At 50.1% G+C, this 24,669-nt stretch overlaps 3 protein-coding genes across 15 annotated transcripts; 1 reads left to right on the plus strand and 2 right to left on the minus strand.

The window, feature by feature from the left end:
- Nucleotides 1-1,805: 1,805 nt before the first annotated feature.
- Nucleotides 1,806-8,212, minus strand: LOC146334287 (uncharacterized). The gene is made up of 2 exons (XM_084824548.1): nt 7,751-8,212; nt 1,806-4,919 (listed from the first exon to the last, which is right to left on the minus strand). Exons 1-2 carry the CDS (start codon nt 8,154-8,156, stop codon nt 3,700-3,702), a joined length of 1,626 nt encoding a protein of 541 aa, XP_084680674.1. The 5' UTR covers nt 8,157-8,212; the 3' UTR covers nt 1,806-3,699.
- Nucleotides 8,213-10,051: 1,839 nt separating this feature from the next.
- Nucleotides 10,052-23,741, minus strand: CCS (copper chaperone for superoxide dismutase). 13 transcript variants are annotated; one of them, XM_084824560.1, is made up of 10 exons: nt 20,808-20,873; nt 19,993-20,065; nt 19,511-19,603; nt 18,277-18,449; nt 16,945-17,082; nt 15,476-15,656; nt 15,293-15,353; nt 14,826-14,903; nt 12,930-13,033; nt 10,052-10,941 (listed from the first exon to the last, which is right to left on the minus strand). In XM_084824560.1, exons 4-10 carry the CDS (start codon nt 18,380-18,382, stop codon nt 10,788-10,790), a joined length of 822 nt encoding a protein of 273 aa, XP_084680686.1. In that variant the 5' UTR covers nt 18,383-18,449; nt 19,511-19,603; nt 19,993-20,065; nt 20,808-20,873; the 3' UTR covers nt 10,052-10,787. The 13 variants fall into 13 exon arrangements, 10 of the variants coding, with proteins under 10 accessions (XP_084680686.1, XP_084680685.1, XP_084680679.1 ...); XR_014786332.1 differs by lacking the exon at nt 18,277-18,449 and having other exon boundaries at nt 14,624-14,903; XM_084824559.1 differs by lacking the exon at nt 19,511-19,603.
- On the plus strand, nt 21,091-23,837 carry CCDC87 (coiled-coil domain containing 87). The gene has a single exon (XM_084824545.1). The coding sequence runs from the start codon at nt 21,165-21,167 to the stop codon at nt 23,811-23,813; it is 2,649 nt and encodes an 882-aa protein (XP_084680671.1). The 5' UTR covers nt 21,091-21,164; the 3' UTR covers nt 23,814-23,837.
- Nucleotides 23,838-24,669: the final 832 nt, after the last annotated feature.

Consider the following 24,669-nt stretch of genomic DNA (forward strand, 5'->3'; position numbering starts at 1 on the left):
CTTCCCATCTTTCTTTGGATCCAATTTGAAGGACTGGTATTGACATTTAAAGCCCAAATGGCTTGGAAGGCCTGCCTCCTCCCACATATACCAGGACCTTAAGATCATCTGCCGAGGTCCTTCTCTGGGTGTCCCCACCAAATGGCATGCAGTATGCGTCAACCAGAGAGAAGGGTTTTCCAGCAGTGATGCCCTGGTTGGGGAAAGACCCCTTCCCAGTGTCAAGGCTGGTGCCTATCTTGTGGGCTTTTTGACACCAGGTAAAGAGTTTGTCAGGCTTTTCAAACTTAAAATCTTCTACTGCTCTTAGGTCTCCTGCACTAACATTATTTACTGTTGGTTTTAGTTAGTTTTCTTGTTTTAGATTTCATTTTTGTATTTCATTTTTTTTTACTGTAAACTGTTCAATGAATTTTGGTTCTTGTTAATTGAATCTCATGTATCAGGTCCAAGACAGTTATTTATTCTTATGTCTCCAACATATTGTGCTGGTCTTGGAAGTTTAGGACAACTTAGATTTGTCGTTTGTCCTCCCTTTTTGCTTTCTCTACCTGTCTGCTGGCTTTCTCTGTTGTGTTTGCTGTTCTCCTGGTTCCTTTCCTTTTTCTTCTTGATTCTTTATCTGAATTGTCTGCATCATTAATCTCAACTGGAGGTTCCATATTTAAATCTTCCAACATGTGCAATGGCTCTTTCAATGAAGTCATAATGTAGGTTATACCTTCTCTTTGTTTAATGTTAAAAGAGAAAAACACAGATAGAAGACAGACAGGGTGGTGTAGTGGTTAAAGTGTTGGACTGGGAAGACCTGTGTTCAAGTCCCTACTGGGCCATGAAGCTCATTGGATAACATTGGGCAGTCACTGACTCTCAGCCTAACCTACCTCACAGGGTTGTTGTGAGGATAAAATACAGAGGATCATGTATGCCACCTTGAGCTCCTTGGTGGACAGGCGGGATAGAAATGTAACAAATGAATAACAAATAAAAAGACTGGCTTTACTCCAAAGATTTTTGTTAAAACTTTTATTCTCAATTGAGCTAGTGTCCAGCCAACACTGTCAGCTGACGGTGCAGCCACACCCATTTTAGAAGTGGATCAGATTCTGATTGTTACTGCTGTTCACACAATTCTCTCCCCCAAAACATTTCTTTTAAAGGGGGAATAGCGTCTCTCCACAGTTGCTCTGTGGGCATTCATTAAAAAAAAAACTAGTTATACTTCTGTTTTGTTGAAATTTTACAATAAACGATTCATTAAAAAATGAAGTATGCAGCAAAGGACAACTGCAGATGTTTACTGCTACAAATACTGGCAGTGTTGGGGAGTACTGCCACTTGCCAACAGCCCCTGATCTGGAGGTACCCAGCTAATCCCACCCTGGGGCAGCATTTTGGATCCATACTTTTGTACAAAGATTGTGCCACCATTAATGGCGAATGGGACAGATGGATTTGGAAAGGTGTCCCAACAAGATTGTGACTGGTCTACAGAAGACCACAGTTAGGACAGACTTTTGCACAGACTGTTACGAGTTACATAAGAAGGCTACGGCTAAAAGGACCTGTCTTCGATACTGCAGGAATAGCAGTACACTGGAGAAAGAGTCTTTGGGCTGAAGAACAGGTCCAGGCCTGAAAACGTTCTATGGGGGACTTGATCTTAGGAATGTATTCTGACAGCCCTTGTCTGTACTCATTAGTACTGTGTGCTAACCACCCCCTTAGAGTCCAGCAGAGATGGTCCTCAGTTTAACTGTTTCCATACACGCAAAAACACAGACAACACCAAAACCACACATCTGCATTTTCTAAAGTATCAGTCAGGCCACATTTATTTCCAGTTAATACAAAAACAAAAATCTACACGCTTTTCTAACGTCACATTCACTTCTGCACTCTTTATGGCATAAATTAATGGAGAATGCTGAGATGATCCTTTCAACAAGGCTATAAAGGAGGATTTCAATACAGGAACAGTTTTATTTCTCACTGGTAGAATTTGGAGAACGGCAGGATAAAAGAACTGGAAGCAAGCACTGTTCACCATGTGCCCGCCCTCATCCTAGGACTTTGGTTTTGAATGGCTGAATAAAAAGCAATGCGTAGTACGCCTGAGGCCAAGCAGAGGGTGCTAATTCTGTGATTAAGATGGCAACCGAAATTACTCTCCTAGAAAGCTGTTCATTTTGGATGTCCACCTCTGATGCACTGAAGTAACTAACGCACCCTTCACTTAGTATATAGGAAAGGACAACAAGGAAGGAGATACAAGACTGGAGTGACCAGCTGCCAAGGGCACCTGTGACAAAGGGTGGAAAGAAATGTAGCAACTAAAAGGATATTCTAAAATCAAAAGACCAAGACCGTTCAAGACGCAGCAGCTGGGGTTACGCTAAATGTGTAAGAATGGCAGGCACCAGAACAATGACACAGCCCACTCCAGCACAGACAAAGGCCGGGGGAGAATATTCCATATCTCAGGGAGATGTTGATAATCCACTTGAATATTTATTGGCAAATGGGGGTGGAGAAGTCTCTGCCAAGTGGAGAAAATCTGAGAGATCAGACAAATGGCAGTCTTCTGAGAGGTCAAAATTGTTTCTCATTAAGAGATAGTTGATAAATAAAAAAGGGAGTCCCTCAGTGGTTTAGCTGTGCTGTAGTACCCAGGGCAGACCAAAATGCCTGATGACCATTTAAGCAGGATCTTGAGCCTTCCATCAAGTGCAGCTCTACAAAATGAGGACCAGGCCTAACAATACCACATGCAGCGGTTAGTTCCCAAGAAGCTGGAAGCATGGACTAAAACCTGCCCTAAAGGCAAATGCACAAGTGTGCCATTCAAATCCCTTAATGCCAGGCACAAGCAGCTCCCTGTCATTATCTGGTGAGCAAAATGCATTTCAACATATGCTCAGCAGCTCACGTATTACTTCCTGTGTTCTACAGCTTAACACTGGGCTCAAATTCAGCCCTGACTGCAGCAGCCCAAAAAGAATCCACTCTCCTGGTGCTACAGGTGGGGACTGAAATACTAGGTGCTATGTGCAGGCCTGGCTTCCCATAATTTGACTGGATCCTAGAAAGTTACACTGGCCCCTTGGAATTGGAATATAAGACCGGAATAATGTTTCCATTGTCATTGCTAGGAGTTCAAGCCAGTGCAGCTCTTGAGATCTCAGCCAAGGAGGCTCAAAAGGTCTACTTTCTGTTCTGTGTGGTGGGATCTGGTCAGGTAGCACAGGGATGCTTCCACACATTCTCATGCCTAGGGATTTTCTTTGCCCAGGGATTCTTGCCTAACACACTTCTCACAAAGATGTACTCATAACCATACACAGAAATGTGCAGGGAGGAAAAATGGTGGAGCAGAGCTCATACATGCTCCCCTCCCCGCAAAGAGTAAAGCACAGAAAAGGGCTGAAAGATCAGCCGGACTGAGAGAGAGAAACTAATGGCACAGCCCAGTGCAGCAAATGGAGAGCGAGCCCCACTCCCAACCCACATTTGCTTTCAGTCAAATGCCAGTTTAGAGCATCAGCACGAAGTCTGCCACCTCCCGGAAACTGCATAGTGAAGTCTCCTTCAAGTCCCTGTGAAAGTGCAGAGATCCTCGGGTTCAGGTCACAATTCAGGTGAAAAACATCACCACTGGGTTAGTGGCATATTCACTGCAGCTGCTTTTCTGTAGAGATCCTAACAGCTGCAATGTGGTGGGGAGAGGCGAACGCGTTCATATGGCGGAGGGAGAGCAGCCATTTCTGGTTTAGCTGCATGACTCCTATTTACTGCATCTGTTTTTCTGTAGAAATGTTTATAGCTGCCACGTGGTGGGGAGAGGCGAACACGTTCATATGGCAGATTGGGCGTGGAAGCTTCTGGTTTAGCCATGTCCCGATTATTCACTGAATCTCTTTTTCTGTAGAGATCCTCATGGCTGCCAGGTGTTGGGAAGAGGTGAACGCGTTCATACGGAGGAGGGAGAGCAGCGGCTTTTGACGGAGACATTCCTGAATCGGAGGCAGCCTCTTGCGCAGACTGGGTCAGCCCATTGGATGCTGGCTGAGCTCTGTCATCTGCTGCTAAAGGAAAGGAAGCACACCACTGTGCTGCATAGGTGGCCTTCGCTGGTACTTTGCCAGTTGTCAAGAGTGAAGCGGGCAGCTCTGTTTCATAGGAAGTAGCACCAGCATCCTGCATGCTAAAAGCAGAGGACTGGTTTGCTGCAGACTGCACCCCGTATGAAGACAGAGCAGCAGATGAAGCCTGGTCTCCATAGGCGGCTGCATAGCTAACCTCTGGCTGGACTCGGTAGGAAGCCGACTGTGCTGAGAGAGGGTCGGCACTGTACACAGCTGCCTCGCTGGTTACCAGTTGGGCCACACTGGATGCCAAGAGGGCAGGTTCAACCCTGTAGGAAGCCGTGTATGTTGCAGCAGCCTGTACCCCATAAGTGGCAGCATACGTTGTGGTGGGCTGGGCCTCACGAGGAGGAACTTTGGAAGCAGCTACCAGGGCTTCATAGGCAGCCGCCTGGACACTGCAGGATGTTACCACCGAGTCTGCTGGCTGGGTGCCCGAAGTTCCCTGGGGAACAGAGGCTCTATATGCATTTCCAAGCAAGGCTGAGGGCTGGGCTCTGTACATTGCTGCCTGGCCAGTTGTAGGCTGGGGCCTATAGGCCATTTCAAGCGATGCTGCAGGTGGGTTTCGGTAGGATGTTCTCTGGGAGGCAGAAGGCTGGTCTCTGTAACCCTGAGTTCGTCTTTCTTTCTTTTTGACTTTGCCACCTGACCATTTATTAGGGGAATGAGAGAATTCCACAATAATTCTTTTGCCTTTGACTTCTATTCCATTAAGATGTTCAACGGCGGCTCTAGCGTCCTCGTTCCTCTCCATATGAACGAAGGCATAGTCTGATAAAGCAGCAGACAGAAGGTTATCAATAACGAACACATGACATTTTATTATCGGAACCCCCTCCTAATTGGATCTGGCCTGGATACCAAGGAAGGCCTCAACTTGCAGCACACGATCTGTTTGGTAGCAGGACTATGCAGACTGAATCAGCTGACGTGGGTTGTTCTACATCGCTGACAGCCATAATGAAGGAAGGGGCCACTGGCACTTAGTAGGGCACAAGGTACTGTCGACCTGCCCTTAATGTTGGAAAGCTAAGCACGAGGCTCCCCATCCTGCCCCATAGCTCACACACCACCTCAGCCGCATGGAGGATTTGCCCATTTGGCTTAGCTCCGGATAATCCCCAGAGACAGAGAGAGGGAGGCAGGCAGGCGGAAAAGACGTCAGAGCCTGCTCCACCTGCGCTCACCCTGCCCCTGGGGCCATTTTCCACTAACTACCCTGTGGGAAGTATCCTGATGATTTTTTAAATTGTTAATATTTATTGTGGTTTTCTTACTGTTTATGTTTCATGTTAGCTGCCTTGATAGGATTTGTATCCTACCATAAATACCATAAAATAGCTGCCATAGGAGGCATGCAAAGGGCAAGTAACCTGCCCCAAAGACAAAAGTACAAGGCAGAGATCGGGTCTGAGCCATAGTACAGTAAACAACTCCGTTAAACCTATTATTCAGCACCAACAGAAACGCTATTTCAGAGCAATTCCAGGTGCTGTTGAGAAAATGTGTTAAGTGGGATAGGGCACCTTATAAGGTGCCATAAAAGGTGCCCATGGGCATCACACTGCCTACCCCTGCTTTAGAGGCTACACAGAGAAGCATGCTATCCCAAACCTTTTGGGTGAGGTAGAGCTACCTTGACACATACAGGTGAGCACATAAACAATAATCATGACAGGGATGTTGATATGTATCTTCCTTTAAGAAGGCAAGAATGAAGCAGGGACTTTTCCTGCCTAGGCAAAGACAATATTTCTATTTAAGTCACTCCCTTCTGTATGGCGACAGAACTTTTGGAGAGGGGCACTGTGGGGTACTGCCAACAGAGACTTAGGCAAATGGATAACTTTGACCACAGTCCCAGGCGTATGAGCCATGTGAATTTCTACCTTTCACACTCCCCAAGTCCCCGCTGTTCTGGTGGGAGAGCATCAGTAGGAAGGACTCTTACCCTGTAGGAGTATTTATGGGGGTTCATCGCACAGCATGGGGGTACTGAAAATAAAAGCAAATAATGGAGTGTGTTCTACTGTCCACACTTACTTGGAAGTAAGTCTCGATGAACAAAGTGAGACTTGAAATATTTAGAAATAACGCGCTCATTTAATGTCAAATATAGTTTAGTGGATTGAAAGTTTGATATATTTCAGCAGAAGTCATGGGAACAATGCTAGTCACCTGACCTCAACCACATATCCAAAGTGTACAAAAAATGTATTTATTAATGTAGAAAAGATCTATCAATGGTTACTATGAAGAAAAGAAAAACTAAGACATTTTTCTCCCTCTCTCATAATACTAAAACCCAATGGGGTAATTGCATGAAGCTGATTGGTGGGAGATTCTGGACAAATAAAAGGAAATACTTCACACAGCACAGTTAAACTATGGAAAATCACGACAAGATGTAGTGATGGCCACCAATTTGGATGGCTTTAAAAGGGGACTGGACACATTCACAGAGGAGAATACTACCAGTGACTAGTCCTGATGGCTATATTATCCCTCCAGTATCAGAGGCTGTATGCTGGGGAACATGGGCGGCAGGGTGCTGTTGCACTCATGTCCTGCTTGTGGGTTTCCCGTGGACTGCTCGTTGGCCACAATGTGAACAGAATGCTGGACTAGATGGACCCTTGGTCTAATCCAGCAGGGCTCTTCTTGTGTTCCTATTAGTCATAATATTTATGAAAAAAATTTCCACGTTCAGAGAAAGTGTTCTTTGGATCATAGCAACAACCGGCTTCCTCCATTTTACATTGCTTGTGGGTTTCCCAGGGATACTTAGTTAGCCAATTTGGCCACCCTTTAGTAGAGAGGGAAGGGTGGACTCATTTGCCAAAGAAAATGAGGGCATGGTCTGAAGGCACATGAGGCAGCCACCTTGCTGAAGTTAAGCAGGTCTGGGTCCGGTTGGTGCTTGGAGAGGAGGCCCCCTGGGAACAACATGTAGTTCCATGATGGAAGAAAGATGGGATATAAATAAGTAAAATAAACATATCAAGGCATATCTTGCAGACGCTCAATAAGGAAGGCATGCTCTGTACATGTCTAGAGACCCTCTTCTCTCTTTAGTAAGCACAGGACAAATGTTCAGAGTGAGAGAAACCAGCAGTCAGCACCCTCCATCACACAACTCCAGCTGAGAGCACCCAGCCCGCCTCTCCTGCCCCCAACTGCCATTGCTGAGGACTTCAGAGGAAGAGGAAGCAGCAGCCCTCCCACTCTCAGATCCAGCTCCACGACCTGCTGAAGTCTGCGACTACGACCCTAGTGCCCGACGTCGCTTTTTGGCCTCCTCCCTCCCAATCCCCTTTCCTTTTGTGTCGTGTCTTTTACACTGCAAGCCTGTGGGCTGGGGCCGTCTTACTGCTTCTCCAGCTAAGCCGCCCCGGCAGCCTTTCGGCCTGAAGCGCGGGATACAAAAAAAGGAAAAGACAAGCAGCTGTAAAACGCACGAATAGACAAACAAACGCGCGGAGAGAGGCGGGCCGGCTTCCACGCCTGGCTCCGGCGCGGGCCGAGGAAAGCGGGCCTCCCCGCGCGCAGCGGCGAAGGCGCGCTCTGCCCATGCCCAGAGGCGCGCCGCTCTGCGCACGCACCTCTCACGATGTCGCACTCGACCACGGGCCCGAACTCCTGGAAGAGGGCGAGGAGGTCGCCGTCGGTGCACTGCTCCGAGAAGCGGGTGACGTAGATCTTGGCGGGGCGGCAGCGGCGGACGGCGAGGCGGAGCCCGCGGAGCAGCGCGCCGTGGAGCGCGGCGGCGGCGCGGTCGGCCGCCGCCTCGCCGCGCATGCGCACGAAGGCGAACGCGTCCTTGAAGTCTACGCGCAGCACCTCGCCCGGCGCGCCGGCCGCCGCCTCGAAGAGCGGCCGCAGCTCCGCCGCCGAGGTGCCCGCCGGCAGGTTGGACACGAACAGCGCCGGGCCCAGCGGGGGCGCCGCCTCGGCCTCGGCCTTCCGACGGAGGGGAGCCAGGGAAGGAAGCAGCGAGGGCGGCGGCATCGCCGGGCCCCTCCCGCGCGCAGGGCTCCGGCGACCGTCGGCAACCGCCAGCGTCTGAGGGGAAGGCGGCCACGCCCCTCTGCCTTGAGACGACGCGCCCTCGGGCGCTGCGCCTGCGCGCTCCCAGCGGCCTCTCGCCCCCGCCGCCGGCGCCTGCGCACTCGGTCCCTTTTCGGAGACGTTCTCCGTCTTGCCACCAACATTCAGTCTCCGAGGGAAACGCGGCCACGCCCCTCTGCTTTGAGACGACGCGCTTTCGGGCGCTGCGCCTGCGCGCTCCCATCGTCCTCTCGCCCCCCCTGCCGGCGCCTGCGCACTCGGTCCCTATTCTCTGAGGGAAATGCGGACGCGCCCCTCTGCCGTGAGATGACACGCCCTTGGGCGCTGCGCCTGCGCGCTCCCATCGGCCTCTTTCCCCCCCCCCGCCGGCGCCTGCGCATTCGGTCCCTTTTCAGAGACGTTCTCCGTCTTGCCCCCAACATTCAGTCTCTGAGGGAAACGCGGCCGCGCCCCTCTGCCTTGAGACGCCGCGCCCTCGGGCGCTGCGCCTGCGCGCTCTCATTGTCCTCGCCTTCCCCCCCCCCCCGCCATCGGCGCCTGCGTACTCGGCCCCCTGCTAGAGACGTTGAAGGTTCGTCTTACTTGGCGCTTTCCCCTTCAAAGTAGCCATAGAGATAAATGCTGCAGCCGCAACTCTATCACAGGGAGAGGGGACTTGCAGGTTCCTTCCGCACTTAGTTCTATACTGTGTTTTAGCATAGAATACAGGAAGCTGCCGACTCGAATCAGCCCCTGGATCCATCTAGCCCAGAATTAATTAATTAATTGCCCATCTGGCCAGTCACCCAGCCACTCCGGGCGACGTACAACAATAAAATCAATTCAAAACAATAAAATTCAACATTAAAAACATCACATTTCAAAAATTACCCTAACCCACCCCAAACGCCTGCCTGAACAACCACATTTTTAATGCGTGGCAGAAGCTCATTAAAGAGGGGCATGGCGGAGCTCTCTAGGGAGGGAGTTCCACAGAGCGGGGGCCACCACAGAGAAGGCCCTCTCCCTTGTCCTCACCAGTCTAGCTGTCCTGGCTGATGGGACAGAGAGAAGGCCATCCGAGGCTGATCTTGTTGAGCGGCCTATCTGGTGTTGCTGGAGGCGCTCCTTGAGTACTGTTGATGCTGACTGGCAGCAGCAGCTCTCTAGACTTTCAAGCAAGGTTGTTTCTTTTATCTAGAGGTGCTGAGGATTGAACCTGAGACCTCCTGCATGCAAAGCTTGTGCACCAGCAGAGTCACAGTCCCAATTGCAAGGGTGGGCAACTGGGAGAATGTGCATCCAAACGGCAAAAGGAATTCATTGTAAGCAAGTATAAGATGATGCACGTTGGGGCAAAAAATCCCAACTTCAAGTATAGCCTGATGGGATCTGAGCTAGTAGTGACCGACCAGGAAAGAAATCTTGGGGTTGTGGTGGACAGCTCGATGAAGATGTCAACCCAGTGTGCAGCCGCTGTAAAAAAAGGGCAAACTCCATGTTAGGCATAATTAGAAAAGGGATTGAGTATGAAACTGCCAATATCATACGGCCCCTATACAAATCTATGGTGCAACCACACTTGGAATCGTGTTTATGGTTCTAGTCACCACACCGGAAAAAAGATATTGTGGCACTGTAAAAAGAGCAGAAAAGGGCAACTAAACTGATCAAGGGGCTGGAGCATCTCCCCTATGAAGGAAGGTTACAACAGCTGGGCTTGTTTAGCTTGGAAAAAAGGAAGGTCAGTCAGCGAAGTCCAAGACAGAGATCCTCAGAATCAAGCCATGTTTGTCAGAAACTACAGCACTTTTCCATAGTAATTCGCAAACACACACTTACAAGACATCCTAGAATGGTGGTGCTAGACGTATTTATTTATTTTTTTATGTATGGGCCCCAAAGGCATTGTAGTGGTTACAATTTTCAATAAAACAGCAGATTCTCCATCCACAGAGGATGGACTCTTTTTTAAATTCAGATGAGAAATTCAATTAATAGGACACATCCAGCCAACAAGGACAAGGGTTGCTGTGCCCTGACATGGCAGAGAAGGTTGCCACCTTTTTCTCCTGGCAGGCTCCTGTGCCTTTGAGAACTGCACAATACACAGACATTCCAGGGGTTCAGCTTCCATCTCTGCATCATCACAAAGTTGTATCGGTTGAATTTCTGCCTGCCACGCAGCTCTCGAGAGCACAGAAGCTCCATCAGGGAAACTCCGCAATCCCCTTAGGAAGGCACGGAAGGGAGCACAGCTGGCATGTATTGGAGGAGCATAAGAAGGGTGTACAAGCAGGAAAGAAAAGCATTTGTAGAGTACTGCCTGCGCAAAGTGGTGCTCTGTTTCACCACTACCCAAAGGGAAACCCTTTTTTGTTTCTTTCTGGAATGTTTCTAGGCGGAGCAAAGTCCACTTTGGACTACTGTGATCCCTCCTTCCCTCCCAGGCAAGGACGGCTCGTATATCAAAAAATGTGCCCGCTCTGTCTGTGCAATTTCAAGGAGCCATTGTTGTTAAGGTTTCCAGGCATGATGGGAGAATTCTTGGGAAGTCATAGCCCAAGAAGCACACCGGCGGAAATGGGAATCCTACAGATGAGCCGTTGACAGGTTGGCGGCCCTCCGGCCTTGCCCAGCCACGGGGCGCTCCCGTTCTTCCCACAGCGTCACTCCATCACAGGTACATATTTTCTTGGGGTTCTGGAAAAGGCCAGCAGAGCGGGCAATGATGCCACAGGCCACTCTACAAAAGCAAGGAAAGGAAAGGAAAAAAGGACGTGAATCCTTTGCTGCAAAAGAGAACTTTTGCCAGGGTCATGGGTTTTTAAAAATTATCATTTATTTAAAACCAATTCTTAGCTGCTTTTCCACAGTTCAAGACAGCTTCTGATTAAGACTCTGCTTCAATTAGAAATGCAGAACAAAATTTCAGTTAAAAAAAAAAATCTAAAAGGCTAGCCAGTCGAACCAAAAGCCACCTTGAATTGAGACCGGAAGCATACTGCCAGCCAGGGCAAATTAATGCCATATTGGCAGCAAACATTTGCACCTTTCAGGATCTCTTAAGTCAGGGGTGGGTGCCTTGTAGTTCTGTGGATGGAGTTGGACTGCAACTCCCAACATCCCTCATCATTGGCTATCCTGGCTAGGGCTGATGGGAGTGCAGTCCAACATCATCTGAAGGGCCACAAGTCCCCCACCCATGCCTTAAGTCATGCAGCATCGTTCTGCATAAGCTGAAGCTTCTGGGTTGTATTCAAGGGCAGCCCCACACAGAGGACATGAGAGGTTACAAAAGCGTGGATCAGCGTTTGTGAGATCCCCTCCATCCAAGAAAGGGCAGAGTCTGCGAAAGAAATCAAGCTGATAAACAGAGGTCCTATCTACTTCAGCCATTTGCTTATCCAAAAAGAACGAGGGGAAAAAGGCAGGGCCGGGCTGAACAACACTCCCAAATTCTACTCCTGCTCCAACAGAAACAACTATTACCATGGAACGTTTCCCTCCAAGGATTTCAGGAGATCCAACAAGCATCACCTCCGATTTCACTGGCTTCTACTTCAACCTGTGCAACATCATCCATCACAGCTTCCAAACACAGATTCGTTCTATGCTCCCCCAGGATTTGATCCAGAAAGGTTGGAATCATTAGAGTCCCAACTTTTTTTTAAAAGCAAGTCGTTTGCCCTTCTGGAAGCACAGCTAATGCTAACTATGCACAGCCAGTGCCTGGTGAAGTCTTGGAGCTAAAGGAGGGGCTGAGACAAGGCTTCCCAGGGCTGGAATAGACAGCGCCCTGAAAAACCTCCTTGCCTTTTCCTCTTACTTGCAAAAGAAGAATCAATTCTGCAGAATAAGGAAAGAGGACTGACTTTGCCGGCAGAATTTCAATGTATGCCAAGCAGTGAGAGCACACAGTGCCGTCCAGAGCCTGTCTAGGGCCACTTTATCTTGGAGCGAGAAATACCCTGTACCTGCCCAACACAAATTGACCCTAAATATACACACAACACTGTTAAATGCTGAAAGCTCCATTCTGTTTTGAGCCAAGGATGAGCCCAATGCTGCTTCCTACTTCCACGGACATGTTTGCAGCTTGGCTACTCCTTCCAGGTCCAGCGAGTTCTGTGGAGAGGACATACCTCAGTGCTCGAGGACATAGCTTGCATGCAGACGGTCCCACATTCAACCCCAGGTGTCTCCCATCAAAGGCTCAGGTAAGGCAACAGATGATGGGAAAGACCGTGGAGAGATGATGCTAGATGGACCAATATAACGCAGCTTCCGACATTCCTATTGAAATCAGCCCTTTATTCAGAATAATGAGGACTCGAATCTTCCTCCTTTCTCTTTAGGGGAAGAGCTGTAGCTCCGTGGTAGAGCTGAAGGCCTTAGGTTCAAACCTCGGCATCTCTAGGCTAGGTTGAGGAAGAGTTTTCTCCGCCTGATGCCCTGGAGAACAGGTGCCAATCAGTGTAGAGCAAAGATGGGCAGAAAGTAGATCTTCAGATAATTTGGAATTCAGCTCTCAGCATTCCTGACCATCGGGCATGCTGGCATGGGCTTATGGGACTTGAAGTCCAAAACATCTCCACGTTTTGCTCATTACTGGAATAGATTCCTGATCAGGAACAAAGCAACCTTTGATGTTCCCAACACAGGGCATAGCAACTTTCAGCTTGCAGGGGAGAAGAAGAACTCCTCGACCCATCCTGGCCCATAGTTCCTCACCTCTCGCCTGAGTTCCCAGTGACTTTGGAGAGTGGGTGGCTTCCATGGCCCAAGTCATCCTCCCCGGCGTCTATCACCAAGGAGCGCCCGATGATATCATGGACCTAAGGAGGAGGACAGCAAAATGTGCGCAATGAAACCGTCTTGCTCCGCTGCCTGTGACAGCCCTCAGCAATGCTGACTGGGCAAGGGCCACTGCGGGTAACTGACAGAGCCAAAATAAAATCCCCATCTCTTTTCTCAGAAGGTCCCAGGTTCAGTCCCTGACACTTCCAGGCAGGGCTGGAAAAACCCCTAACGGAAACCCTGGAGAGCCACTGCTGCCAATCACTGTCAACAATACTGGGCTAGGTGGGCCACTGATCTGACTCTGTATAAGGCTGCTTATTTTCCTGTGACTGGGATTTGCTGAGGGAAAACAGCAGTCGAGAACTGTTTCTCTACAGAGACTCACTTGCCACAGTCCCAAGGGACTTTGTGGTAAGGTCAGGTAGTGCCTCTTTTATTAGGCACATGCCGTAGCACGGCCTGGCAAAGAGCTCCTTCAGTGGTAGTCATCCTGCCTCTGTTCCGCTACTCAGTGAGAAAGGGCCACAATTTAGTGTCACAGCACATGCTTTACACACAGAAGAGTCTAGGTTCAATGCTCGGCTTCATCCTTCAGAGCTGGGGAAAAGACCCTTTGTCTGAAACCTCGGAGAGCTGCTGTGAGTCGCTGGAGATCAGAGGTACAGAAACTCAGGCCCAGGGGCCAAATCCAGCCCTCAGGGTATTCCCCAGATGATCCCGCCCCCTTCCCCTGGTTCCACCCCCTTTCTACAGTTCTACAGTCCTGAGCTTGGCGGGCCAAGTGTCCGATTCAGTATAAGGCAGTTTCCTATGTGCTCTGTTCCTGCGTTGCTGTCTTGAGGTCTTGCCAGGTGGCGGTTCTCCTCATAGCCTCAAAAGGAGTGCAGAAAAGGGCAACTAAAATGATCGAGGGGCTGGAGCATCTCACCTATGAGAGAAGGTTATAACAGCTGGGATTGTTTGGCTTGGAAAAAAGGAGGATAAGGGGAGCCATAATAGAGGTGTACAGAATTATGCCTGGTGTGGAGAATGTGGATAGGGAAACATTTTTCTCCCTCTCTCATAATACCAGAATGCAATGGGATCATCCCATGAAGCTGATTGGTGGGAGATTCAGGACAGAGAAAAGGAAAGACGTCTCCACACAGCACGGAGTTAAATGATGGAATTGATGTTGTGATGGCCACGAATTTGGATGGCTTTCAAAGGGGGTTGGACAAATTCCTGGAGGAAAAGGCTATCAATGGCTACTTGTCTTGATGGATACGTGCTACCTCCAGGACCAGAGGCAGTGAGCCCATGTACACCGGTTGCTGGGGAACATGGCGGGGAGGGTGCTGTTGCACTCATGCCCTGCTTGTGGGTTCCTGGTCGACCGCTGGTTGGCCACGGTGTGAACGGAATGCTGGACTAGGCGGAACCTTGGTCTGATCCAGCAGGGCTCCTCTGATGTTCTTAGGAGGGAGGACCCAATCCCTGCTGCATGATGCAGCTGGCTCCTTCCTCACCTAGAAGTGGTGGGAAGAAGGACCCACCGCAGGGGCCAAATGCAGTTTGGCTGCTCAGGCGCTCACCCAGGAGGAACAGATATTCCTGTCCCGGTGACCAGGCAATCGGCCAATTACCAGAGACTAAGACCAGGCTGGCAGCGGGGCACGACGAGAGACAGAATCGGATGCAAGCTGCTTGTGGCAATTGCTGAACGGATGATGGCGTGGGAGCGGGGGAAATCAGCCGATGCAAACTCATGCTACATCCCCCATTGCCTCCACGGGTTCTTTGCTCAGTCGATCCACTGGACTGCCTGCCAGCTCTGGGAAGCCTCACCTTCAGCCGGTTGTCTTCCATCCGGAAGGAAGCTCTTCCATCAGCAGCGGCCAAAATATTTCCAAGATCCCCAGCATGCTGGAAAGACAGAGCAACAGGATGCACGGACCGACGGTGGAGACGTCTATGCCAGTGGTGACTAGCAACGCAAGACTACAAGATGCTCTGCAGCAGGGATGGGGAACCTTGGGTCTGCGGTCCCCAGCTGGCCACGCCTGCTTTATCCCTATTCTAAAAGGCTAAAATGCCTCTCCTAAGGTTTAGATGCTAGCAGCAAGAGCTTGAAGCTACAATATGCTGATAGGATTGTGTATTTTGGCCCCACCCCTTTCACCTTTGCCCCCGCCCACCACTGGAACACAGCCCCCGAGAACTTCCCCAAAACCGAATCTGGCCCTTGGGCTGGAAGAGGTTCCTTACCCGTGCCCAAACTGAAACAATACAATACGTGGAGCTGCCATACTCACCCTGTGCACGTCCTGTGGGCCTCCGTGGTGTTCCCCCTCGGGGTTGAAGTGGTCCCCACAGCTATTCAGGACAGACATGAAGTTGGGGACTTTTGACAGTCGGTAAATCAAAGCTCCCTGGCCACAGCCCCTCTCCCCAAAAGATGAATGGGCTTCTGAAGGACGCCTGCCAACGTTTCTCACCTGTCACAGGCGCTGGTGACGTCCCCAAACTCATGAACGTGCAGGCCGTGAGGCCCAGGCTCTAAACCATCAACGGTGCCATCGATGAGGCATTTCTCTGGGGAGACCTGCAAGAACCTCACCACACCCTGGATCAATCCCAGGCCGGACACCATGGCCACAGCTGCACTGCCAAAAGGCCCTGCAAGGGAATAGGAGGTTATAAGGGCCGCACTTCCTCCATGGAGGACCAGTAGTTTCTCCTGTACACAAGTCAGCTTCAGAACATTTCGACGGGGTCCTCTTTCTCCTGCCATGTAGAAAGGGTGTAAGAACACACCTATCATGAATGTAGCCTGTTAAACTGTGTGGCTGTTTTAATATTTTCCTTATTTGTTTAAAGTCTTTCTAGGCCACCATTCAGGGTAGGAGCTCTCTCATGGCAGCTTACAAGAATAAAATTCATATAATAAAAACTGATACAGCACTAAAACAGCAAACATTTCTGAAACAACAAACACTAGCACAAAGTGTCTGGCCTAGACAGTACTAAAGCCCTACAACGTAACTGCAGTCGCGGAGCAGTCCAAGAAAATGTAATCAGGGGAAGGCCAGAGCAGTCTTCTGGGCCTTCCTAAAAGTCTGCTTTTTTATTGGGCCAGTTCACACGTAAATCATTTACTTATCTATATATTACATTTCTATACCAGCCAATAGCCGAAGCTCCCTGGATGGTTCACAACAATTAAATGGCAAATCTTGGGTTAATAAACCCGTGATTTGCCATTACATGTGAACTGGGTCAATGTGTTAAGGCTTTATGGTTCTAAATTGCTCAGCACTGCCTAGATGGCTTTTTAGCAACTAAGGCGGTATATCAATGAATCATCATCTTTATTATCTTTATTATGTATTTATTTATTACATTTATATCCCGCCTTTTTTCCTCCTTAAGGAACCCAAGGCGGCATACATGATCCTCCTCTTCTCCATTTTATCCGCACAACAACAACCCTGTGAGGTAGGTTGGGCTGAGGGTCTGTGACCAGACCAAAGTCGCCCAGTGAGCTTCATGGCAGAGTGGGGCCTAGAACCCTGATATCCCGGCTCCCAGTCCAACACTCTCGCCACTGCACCAAGCTGGTCATTTATTATCTTTATTACCATTATAAAAACAGGAGGGGGAAAAAAGCCTCCCCCAACAGAAAACAATAGTCATTTGACAGACAAGAAGTGGGGGGAGTGGGGAGAGAGAACCTAACCACAAGCAGGAATTGAACCCATGACTCCCAGATGCACATCTAACTCTCCAGCCATGGTTTTTCTCTGTGACAATATGTTTTCTGACAGAGCTCCCTCCCAGAACGACAACTCCCATGGTTCATTGGGAAGGAAAAAGCTGTGACACTGAACATCTGTTTAAGAACCAGTTTAAGGTTTGTTGCGGAGATACTCTGGGGAAAGCCGGAAGGAAGCAGGCCGTGACTTACCTGGCATGGCACCTCCCATCCCTTTCAGCACAGCCACGCGTCCTGTGCTTTCCAAAAGGCCTTGGACCTTCTCTGTGGTGAGGCTGGTCTCCACCAGTACACTCTGTGAATCCAACTGGACATCTAGCACCTGGAGGCCTGGTGGGAAAGAGCAGAATATTTTTTATTTACAGTCTACCGGCCACAGATTTAAATACAAAATAAAATGAGAGAGAGGTACAGACAGTTAAAGTACACCCTGTAAAAACAGAATACATACAAATTTTTATCAAAACGGGATCCACGAACAATCATGGATGGTCTGGTCAGGGAAGGAACATTTAAAAATTACTGATTTGCTCAGTAATTGAAATGTTTGAACCACCAAGTAAAATGATCAATAGAGACTCTAAGGATCATCCAGGAAAAGATTGCCTGAGAGCATGCATTGACATTTCTTTAACCCAGGGGTGGGGAACCACAGGCCCTCCTGGTGTCCCAGTCTGGCTCTCCGGGGTTCCTCAGAAGGGCCCTCCCCCGGCCCCTCCCCTTCAACATAAGAACATAAGAAGAGCCATGCTGGATCAGACCAAGGGTCCATCCAGTCCAGCATTCTGTTCACACAGCGGCCAACCGGCTACCCATGGGAAAACCACAAGCAGGGCATGAGCACAACAGCACCCTCCCACCCATGTTCCCCAGCAATTGGTGTGCACAGGCATCCTGCCTCTGATACTGGAGGCAGCACATGGCCATCAGGACTAGTAGCCATTGATAGCCTTTTCCTCCAGGAATGTGTTCAACCCCCTTTGAAAGCCATCCAACCTGGTGGTCATCACTACTTCTTGTGGCAACCACTGACCATTTGGTGATTTCCAGTTTTTCCCCCATTCTAAAATGTAAAAGATCAGAAGCAGTGGGGACAGAACTGTCAGGGAGAGACATTCTGTGGCTATCCCTTGAAAGTCGGTTTCAAAGGGACAGGAGGAATGTCTCAGACAACACCTACTTAACTCCCATAACTCCCTTCCGCAGAATACCGCTATGACCGCTAACTTCTTTTAAAAAGGAGGATCAGATAAATGCATGCAGGATAGGTCTGTGGGTGGATGCCAAGGAAGCCCCACTAGCCCGGAGCCAAAACCATGAGAGACATCAGTAGCAACAACCTGGGGCAAGAGGTAAGCACCCTGTGATGGACTAACATCTGGCTGGTCCAACAGCCATTTCCTGGTCAGGGTTACTTTCCTCCGAGACTTGCTGTGGCCCAAAGATTCAGAAGCAGAGAGGCAGTTGGAACATCTGAGGCCCGGGGGAGGCTTGTCAGACTTTTGCTCCCATAGCGTTCCTTGCCTCTGCCACTGGGAGCCAGAAACGCAAGTGATGTCAGCAGTGGTAGTAGCCCGGATGAGGAAGCCTCGCCCTCTGAGTGATAGCATCTTGCTGGTGCAGTATCCATTTTCTCCACGATCTGTCCAGTGATGTGGTGGTAAATCTGGCAGTGCAGGTGCTCACGGTCCCCAAAGCTACGCCCAGAAAGAGAGTCCAAAATTGCAGGCAGCAATCCATATCCACAAACCAGTTCTAGCAGTTTTCATCTCCACCAGGAGCAGGTCTTCCGTAAAACGAATGGGTCTGAATTGCCCATCTAAGACCGAGTCACCCCAAAATACTTCACATTACAACAGGGAACTAGATATTGTTGCTGGGAAAATTCATTTCTCCCCATCTATGGTGAGGATTGCAGCTAAGCTCAGAGGAAATAGGGACTTCCGGGGGGGGGGGGGAGGATATTGGCATCCATGGCTCAAGAGATTCAGGAGAGTAGCAGCTGGAACACCTGAGGGCTGGGGGGAAACTCATATACACCTTTGCCTCTCGCTACCTTGTCTCTTTCATTATATCAGGAATGTGCAACTTGCGGCCCTCCAGATGTTTCAGCCTACAACTGCCATGATCCCTCCTCATTGGCTATGCTGGCTAGGACTGAAAGGAGGTGTAGGCTAAACATCTGGAGGGACACCCCTGTGTTAGATTTTAAATGTATTGTAAGTTGCCTCAAGTACTTTGGTTAGAAGCAATGTATAAATACTTCAAATAAATTTCAAAAATAGAAGGACTGTCTATACTTTCAGAGCCTTTTAAGGGATGCTGGGGGGGGGGGGGGAAACAGCAAGGGATCTGATCTCCTATCAGTCCCTTGTTTCTGACTGTCCTAGAAGCAGCTGTTTGGACACTGTTCTTATTCTTACTGTATTTATTTTTAAATTTTATATTCCACCTTTCTTATCAAATAACCCAAGGTGGCTAACAACATAACAATTAAAACAGTCAACACAACAATTAAAAATCAATACAAAAAATACACAAGTAAAAAAGAAAGTAGGATGGAAAAATCCCAAGTGACACAAGCAAAAATCAGCAAGACCCAAAAAGATCCTAGCAGTCCATCAGCACACCAGACACAGAAAAAAAAGCAAGCCCACAATAAAAGTCCAAGGCTTGATTTCACCTAAAGGCTCCTGAGAAGAGACAGGATTTAACCTGGTGCTTGAACCCAAAGAGTGGCTGGGTTTGACTGGCCTACCTGGGTAGTGTGCTCCACAAGACTGGTGCCCTAACCGAAAAGCCCCTGCTCCAGTGGACGTCTGCCAGGCCTCATTTGGCAGAGGTATGGAGTCTATAGGGAAGATGAAAAGTAGCCATACAATTGATCTGATATAATAACATGCTCTTTAGGCACCTGTGCAGTTTCTGAGAAGGTAGAACACAGGAAGCTGCCGTATACTGCCAGGCCAGTGGTTCATCTAGTATTGTCGACACGGACTGGCAGGAGCTCTCAAGGGTTTCAGGCAGGAATATTCCCTCACCCTACCTGGAGAAGCCAAGGATCGAATCTGGGACCTTCTGCATGCAAATCATGTGCTCTATCACACTGAGCTATGGCCCCTCCCTATTTCATTTAGGTGAAATAACATCTCACTGCCCAAAGAGAAGGGAAAAAGAAGGGAATGCCCACATCTCAGACCAAGTTTAGGAGAATGCCATGGCCCCTGCTGCTCATATCACCTGGCACTCCCTGTAGAGACTTCTGAATGGCCTCCACACAATTCTGGCAGGTCATCTGGACAGCAAACTCCAACTATCGAGAGAGAGAGAGAGAGTGAGTATACATAAGGATGACATTTTCAGCAGAAAAAAAAGAAGAGGTAACATTACACAGAAGGCTAAATACATCTTACTGACATGCAGCTGGACCACTGTTTCAAATCCCCATTCAAGAAGGGCAGGTCTGTCAATGCGTACCAGTAAAGGTGGTTAAATTGGAGCTCTTATCACCAGTAGCGAGGGGCAAACAGTATTGGGTGGCCATCACCCTCTTGTCCTCCTTATGAGCACATTTAACTCACCACAGCTGGAGACTTGAAGGGCGAGGGAGAAAGACATCTCAAATCCTTCACCCGCCCACCTGTACTTCCCCCCCACTACATGCCCAGACAATCCTACCTTATACCAACCTGTTCCTTCATCCTTTCACTTCAGCCTCTGCTGCAAAGCAGGCGGATCTACCACTGAGCTATGGGCAGTGTCCAATGGCACTCCTACACAGAGTAGACCCACCGAAGTGAATGGGCCTAATCTAAGCAGGATTACCACCGGACACTGCCCAATATTTCCTCCAACAACAGGAGTTCACCATTCCCACCCCCGAAAGGCCTCCTACGGGCAGAAATCCAAGAGGTATAATACACAGAGGGCCCCTGCCAGGAAAAGCTTCACCTGCTGCATTTCTGCCTGTCGGGAAACCCCACAGCCATGCCTGGGGGGAAATGACTGGCAACCCAGGTTCCCTCCCCGCCCCATTCCACGTGTCTCTCTCCCACCCTGCAGCTGGTGCCGCTGTCCCCCTCAGGAGCTGCCTCCATCGCTGCCGCTCTCTTTGGCCCGGCAGGGAAATATTACCCGCCCGGGCCCCCTTGAATGCGACACACAACAACCGAGCGCAGGAAGCTGATTCGCCGCCGGTCACGCTAGCCCTCCCCGTCTCTATGGTCCGCCGTCGCCCTCCTCCAGCACAGCCTGGGAAGCCGCCTCGCGCTCCACGCTAGCGCCGGAACGAAAGTCGCGGGCTCAGCGCTCCGCCCGGAAGGCGAGCGGCAACGGAACAGCCCGTCCAGGCGCGCCGTAACCATGGCGACGGCTGAATAAGTCGCCAGGCCTGCCCGCCCGGCACTGCTGCCATGGCCTCGCTGTCCAAGCGCGACCTGTACGTCCTAGCGGACACGGAAGGGGCCACGCAGCAGCTGCACAACCTGTACCAGCGCATCCTGGCCCCGCTGTCCCTCTTCCCTGCCTCTCACACCAGAGTGAGGTCTTCGGTTCCCAGAGCGGCCTCCTCCACCGTCCCCTCAGCACGGAAGCCGGTCCCGGTGCCCATCTCCCTCACGGCCCTCCTGCAGATGGTGAAAGCGCGGCTGGAGCTGGGGCCGCGGCGGGCGGGCATCCCCTCCCGGGCTCAGCTTGTCTTCCGGGAGATCATCCTGACGGAGGTCAAGCACATCTTTAAGGACATCCAGCGCTCGCTCTACGACCCAGCCTTCAGCGCCCAGACCAACCGGGAGCTCTACCAGCACCTGGTCATCTACATCGGCCTGGTCTGCCAGCATCTCTTCCTTCACTACTTGTGTCTCATGGAGCACCGGCATACGCTGGTCGTCTTCACCGACTGCGCCAACCTCACCCGCTTCTCTGCCCAGCTCTCCCTGGACTGCTCTAACTTTCTCAATGTGGCAGCAGTCCGGCACCGCTTAGTAATGGAGATGAAGACCCCGCAGAACCGCCCGCTGGAGTCCCCCACGAAACCGCTTAGCCCGCTGGGCCAGATGTCAACGCACAACCTGGAGTGCCGCCTGGGTTTCACCATCAGCTACTTCATCAGGCTCACCAGACCGCATGTGCCGACACTGAAACAGAAGATAGCCAAGGATATCAAAGAGCTCGAGGAGTTACCTTTGTTGGACATGAACAAAATAAAGCAGTTAAATCTACCGACGCCAAAGAAGAGCACCTTCTTGGGACCGATGCCCTGTGCTGCAATCACAACGCCCTGCCCACGTACTACCGCCTCAAAAGAAAAGATGAAGTTGCATCGGGCTAAACGGGTTACTTCCACTTTTCTCAAGAGGAGCCAGTCGCTGCCCAATATGAGAGTTGGGAGGCTCCTAGCTGATGAACTTGGAATCCATTTAACTCCCCGGCCTCTCAGCCCTGATCTGCCTTGTCACTATGAGTCCACCGAAGATGGGGAACTCACTGGGTCGATAGGCCTGGCTGAGGACCTCCGGAGGCTGGTGCAGGGTTCTGTCCTGAAAAGCAGCCAGTGGAAAGGAGATCAGGATGATGATTCGGAACTCCCTCCCCTCATTAAAGCCTTGACTTGGCGCAAGGCTAACGAGGTCCGCCAAGAGCAGCTCCAAAGAATGCTTAGCTCCCTGCAACAGGAGGAGGCTTCCGAGAGGCAACGAAGAAATACCATAATCTCTGCCCCAGCCTCTCATCCTCAGGCTGCGACAGTGAATTTCACAGTCCATGATAAGATGGTCGTGAAGGCGGCTGATTTGCAAGTGTCAGAAAGAATCTACATAGAGGCTGTGGCTATGGAGAGATGCCCACCAATTTACAACCACCTCCTGGGGGAGATAAGCACTGCTACCATGAAGTCTCTGGATGCTAATCTTTCCACCGGGAAAGAGGTCAGGGACATGTACAAAGAACTGGTGAATACCATCCCAAAAGACCACCTGAAGTTCAGCCTTGGACCCTTGACAGAACCGGCTGCAGCTAACATAGATCTGTCTGTCTGCTTTGCTTCCTCAACACTGACAAGGAAAAAAAGTGAACAGATCATTAATGCAGAGCTGAGTAAAATCCTACCCACTGGACCATACTCCCCTGAGGAAGTGGTAGACACATCACTGACCCCAAATCTACCCTTCAAAAGGAAGAAAGCTAAAAAAGAATTCGCCTCTTGGCTCAAGTGGTGGAAGAAATCATTCAATACTGATAATTATCTGAAATACCTTGGCACCAAGGAGTCTGATTATTTACCAGTGATATTTCATTTGTATGACTTTGAGGAGGAGGAGGAGGAGGAGCAGCGGCGGGGGCAGCCTGTGTTAGACCAGGCTGAAATCAAGGAGCAGGAGAAGGTAAAGAAGGAAGCGATAAAGGAAGCCACGAAGCTTCAATCCACGAAGGAAGAATTCCAGTCTGGGAAATGGAATCCCAACAGCGTCATGATGGGGGGACTGGGAACATTCCTTTCTTGCGACCACAAGGCTGAGGATCTCAGGGTCCTGCAGAGACGGTTGGAGAGACTCTGGACAGTTCTCCATTTCTCGGAACGAGAAAGGCTGGATATGGCGATCAAGTACAGTTCCAACCAATATTACTTGCTGCTCCCAGACATGCTCCAGGCTTGGGAGGAGGCAGCACAATCGATCCAGGACCGGGAACTCCTGCTGGCTGAGCTGGAACAGTTTGAGGAAACTGCTTCAGATCCAAACCGCTTGTTCGATAGGGAGCCCCAGGCTTTCATATTGCGAACACAGGAATCCAAAACCAGGAGCCGCCTGCGCGCCGAGTTAGCCCAGTATGACTCGGAGCTCTATGTCATCCTGAACCACATCAAGAAGACATTCAATGACACTGTGACTTTCAGGGGACGCCCATACCTAGAGAAGATGGAGTGGGACACAGTGGAGATGCTGTACTGGCTGCAACAGGAGCGCCGTGCGTGTGCCTTGAAGAGAGAAGTCCAGACAAGGAACCAGAGAAGGAAGCTCCCTCCAATTTACTGTCCTACGGTAACACGCCAAGACAACAGATGAGAAGGCATCCTTTCTGCACATATGCCACATTCTTCCACAGATTTTGTAGCGGAGTTCCTCTTCAGCCAGGCCAAAGGCAGAGGAACATAAAGTCAGCCCCGATTGATTTAGATTCTTTTTCTCAGCTCATGGGGAATTCCGGGGTGCTTTTATGGAGCACAAACTCTGTAGGAGACAGGAAGTGGATTCAGGCTAAAGGTCGTCACCAGGTGGGTGTAGAGCATGCAGACACACACCAAGTGGCAAGAGTGCAGTTAGTGATCACTGGGTTCATTCCATGGTTCAAAGGAGTTTGTGAGATTTGCCTTGCTCACAAATGAATGGACTCCACTGAAGAATTTGAGGTTCCTAACACCCTCCATGTTAATTAAAAATGTTTCTAGCCCTCGTGGTTTAAAGTATGGGTAGCATCTCTACAAGGTTCCAATATCTAGGGCAGATATGGCTTACGGACCACATCAGGCCCGCTGAGCCGCTACCTCTCGTCTTGCCTTCCCTTCCCATCGCCTTGTCACATTTCTGTGTGTGCTGGCAGCCACTATTAAGAATTGCTTTGCAATGCTGGACCAGTCCTCTCATCCAGAATTTGGTTTCCAACAGCAGGCAGCCCATATGCCAGTGGGAAGCTCGCAAGAGGGGCCTGAGTTCTCTCATCTGCGCCGTGCACAAAAAGATCTGTGAGGCACACTGTGAACTCTACCACACACCACTCCCCTCAGTGCCAGGAAAACTAGCACAGAAACTGCATCCAACCACGCCACCATAGTTCTCATCTACTGTGGATGACCACTGTGGTCCAGTGAGGGACAGGGGTGCTACTGGGCAGAGAGTAGTGTGTGGCAGAGTTTGACTCACA

Source organism: Heloderma suspectum, chromosome 17 (assembly GCF_057233095.1).
Source record: "Heloderma suspectum isolate Gila_16-S chromosome 17, 16-S_ref, whole genome shotgun sequence".
In the NCBI taxonomy this organism is placed as follows: Eukaryota; Metazoa; Chordata; class Lepidosauria; order Squamata; family Helodermatidae; genus Heloderma; species Heloderma suspectum.

Coding starts and splice junctions, on each gene's coding strand:
- LOC146334287 (XM_084824548.1), bottom strand. CDS start 8,156: ATGCCGCCGCCCTCGCTGCTTCCTTCCCTGGCTCCCCTCCGTCGGAAG. Junction 4,920..7,750: donor CGAGTGCGACATCGTGAGAG/GTGCGTGCGCAG, acceptor CTGCTTTATCAG/ACTATGCCTTCGTTCATATG.
- CCS (XM_084824552.1), bottom strand. CDS start 20,849: ATGGAGGCAGCTCCTGAGGGGGACAGCGGCACCAGCTGCAGG. Junction 17,083..19,992: donor GTCTCTACAGGGAGTGCCAG/GTGATATGAGCA, acceptor CTTTCCCACCAG/GCCTCCAGGTGCTAGATGTC. Junction 15,354..15,475: donor GTCACCAGCGCCTGTGACAG/GTGAGAAACGTT, acceptor TGTCCTGAATAG/CTGTGGGGACCACTTCAACC.
- CCDC87 (XM_084824545.1), top strand. CDS start 21,165: ATGGCCTCGCTGTCCAAGCGCGACCTGTACGTCCTAGCGGACACGGAA.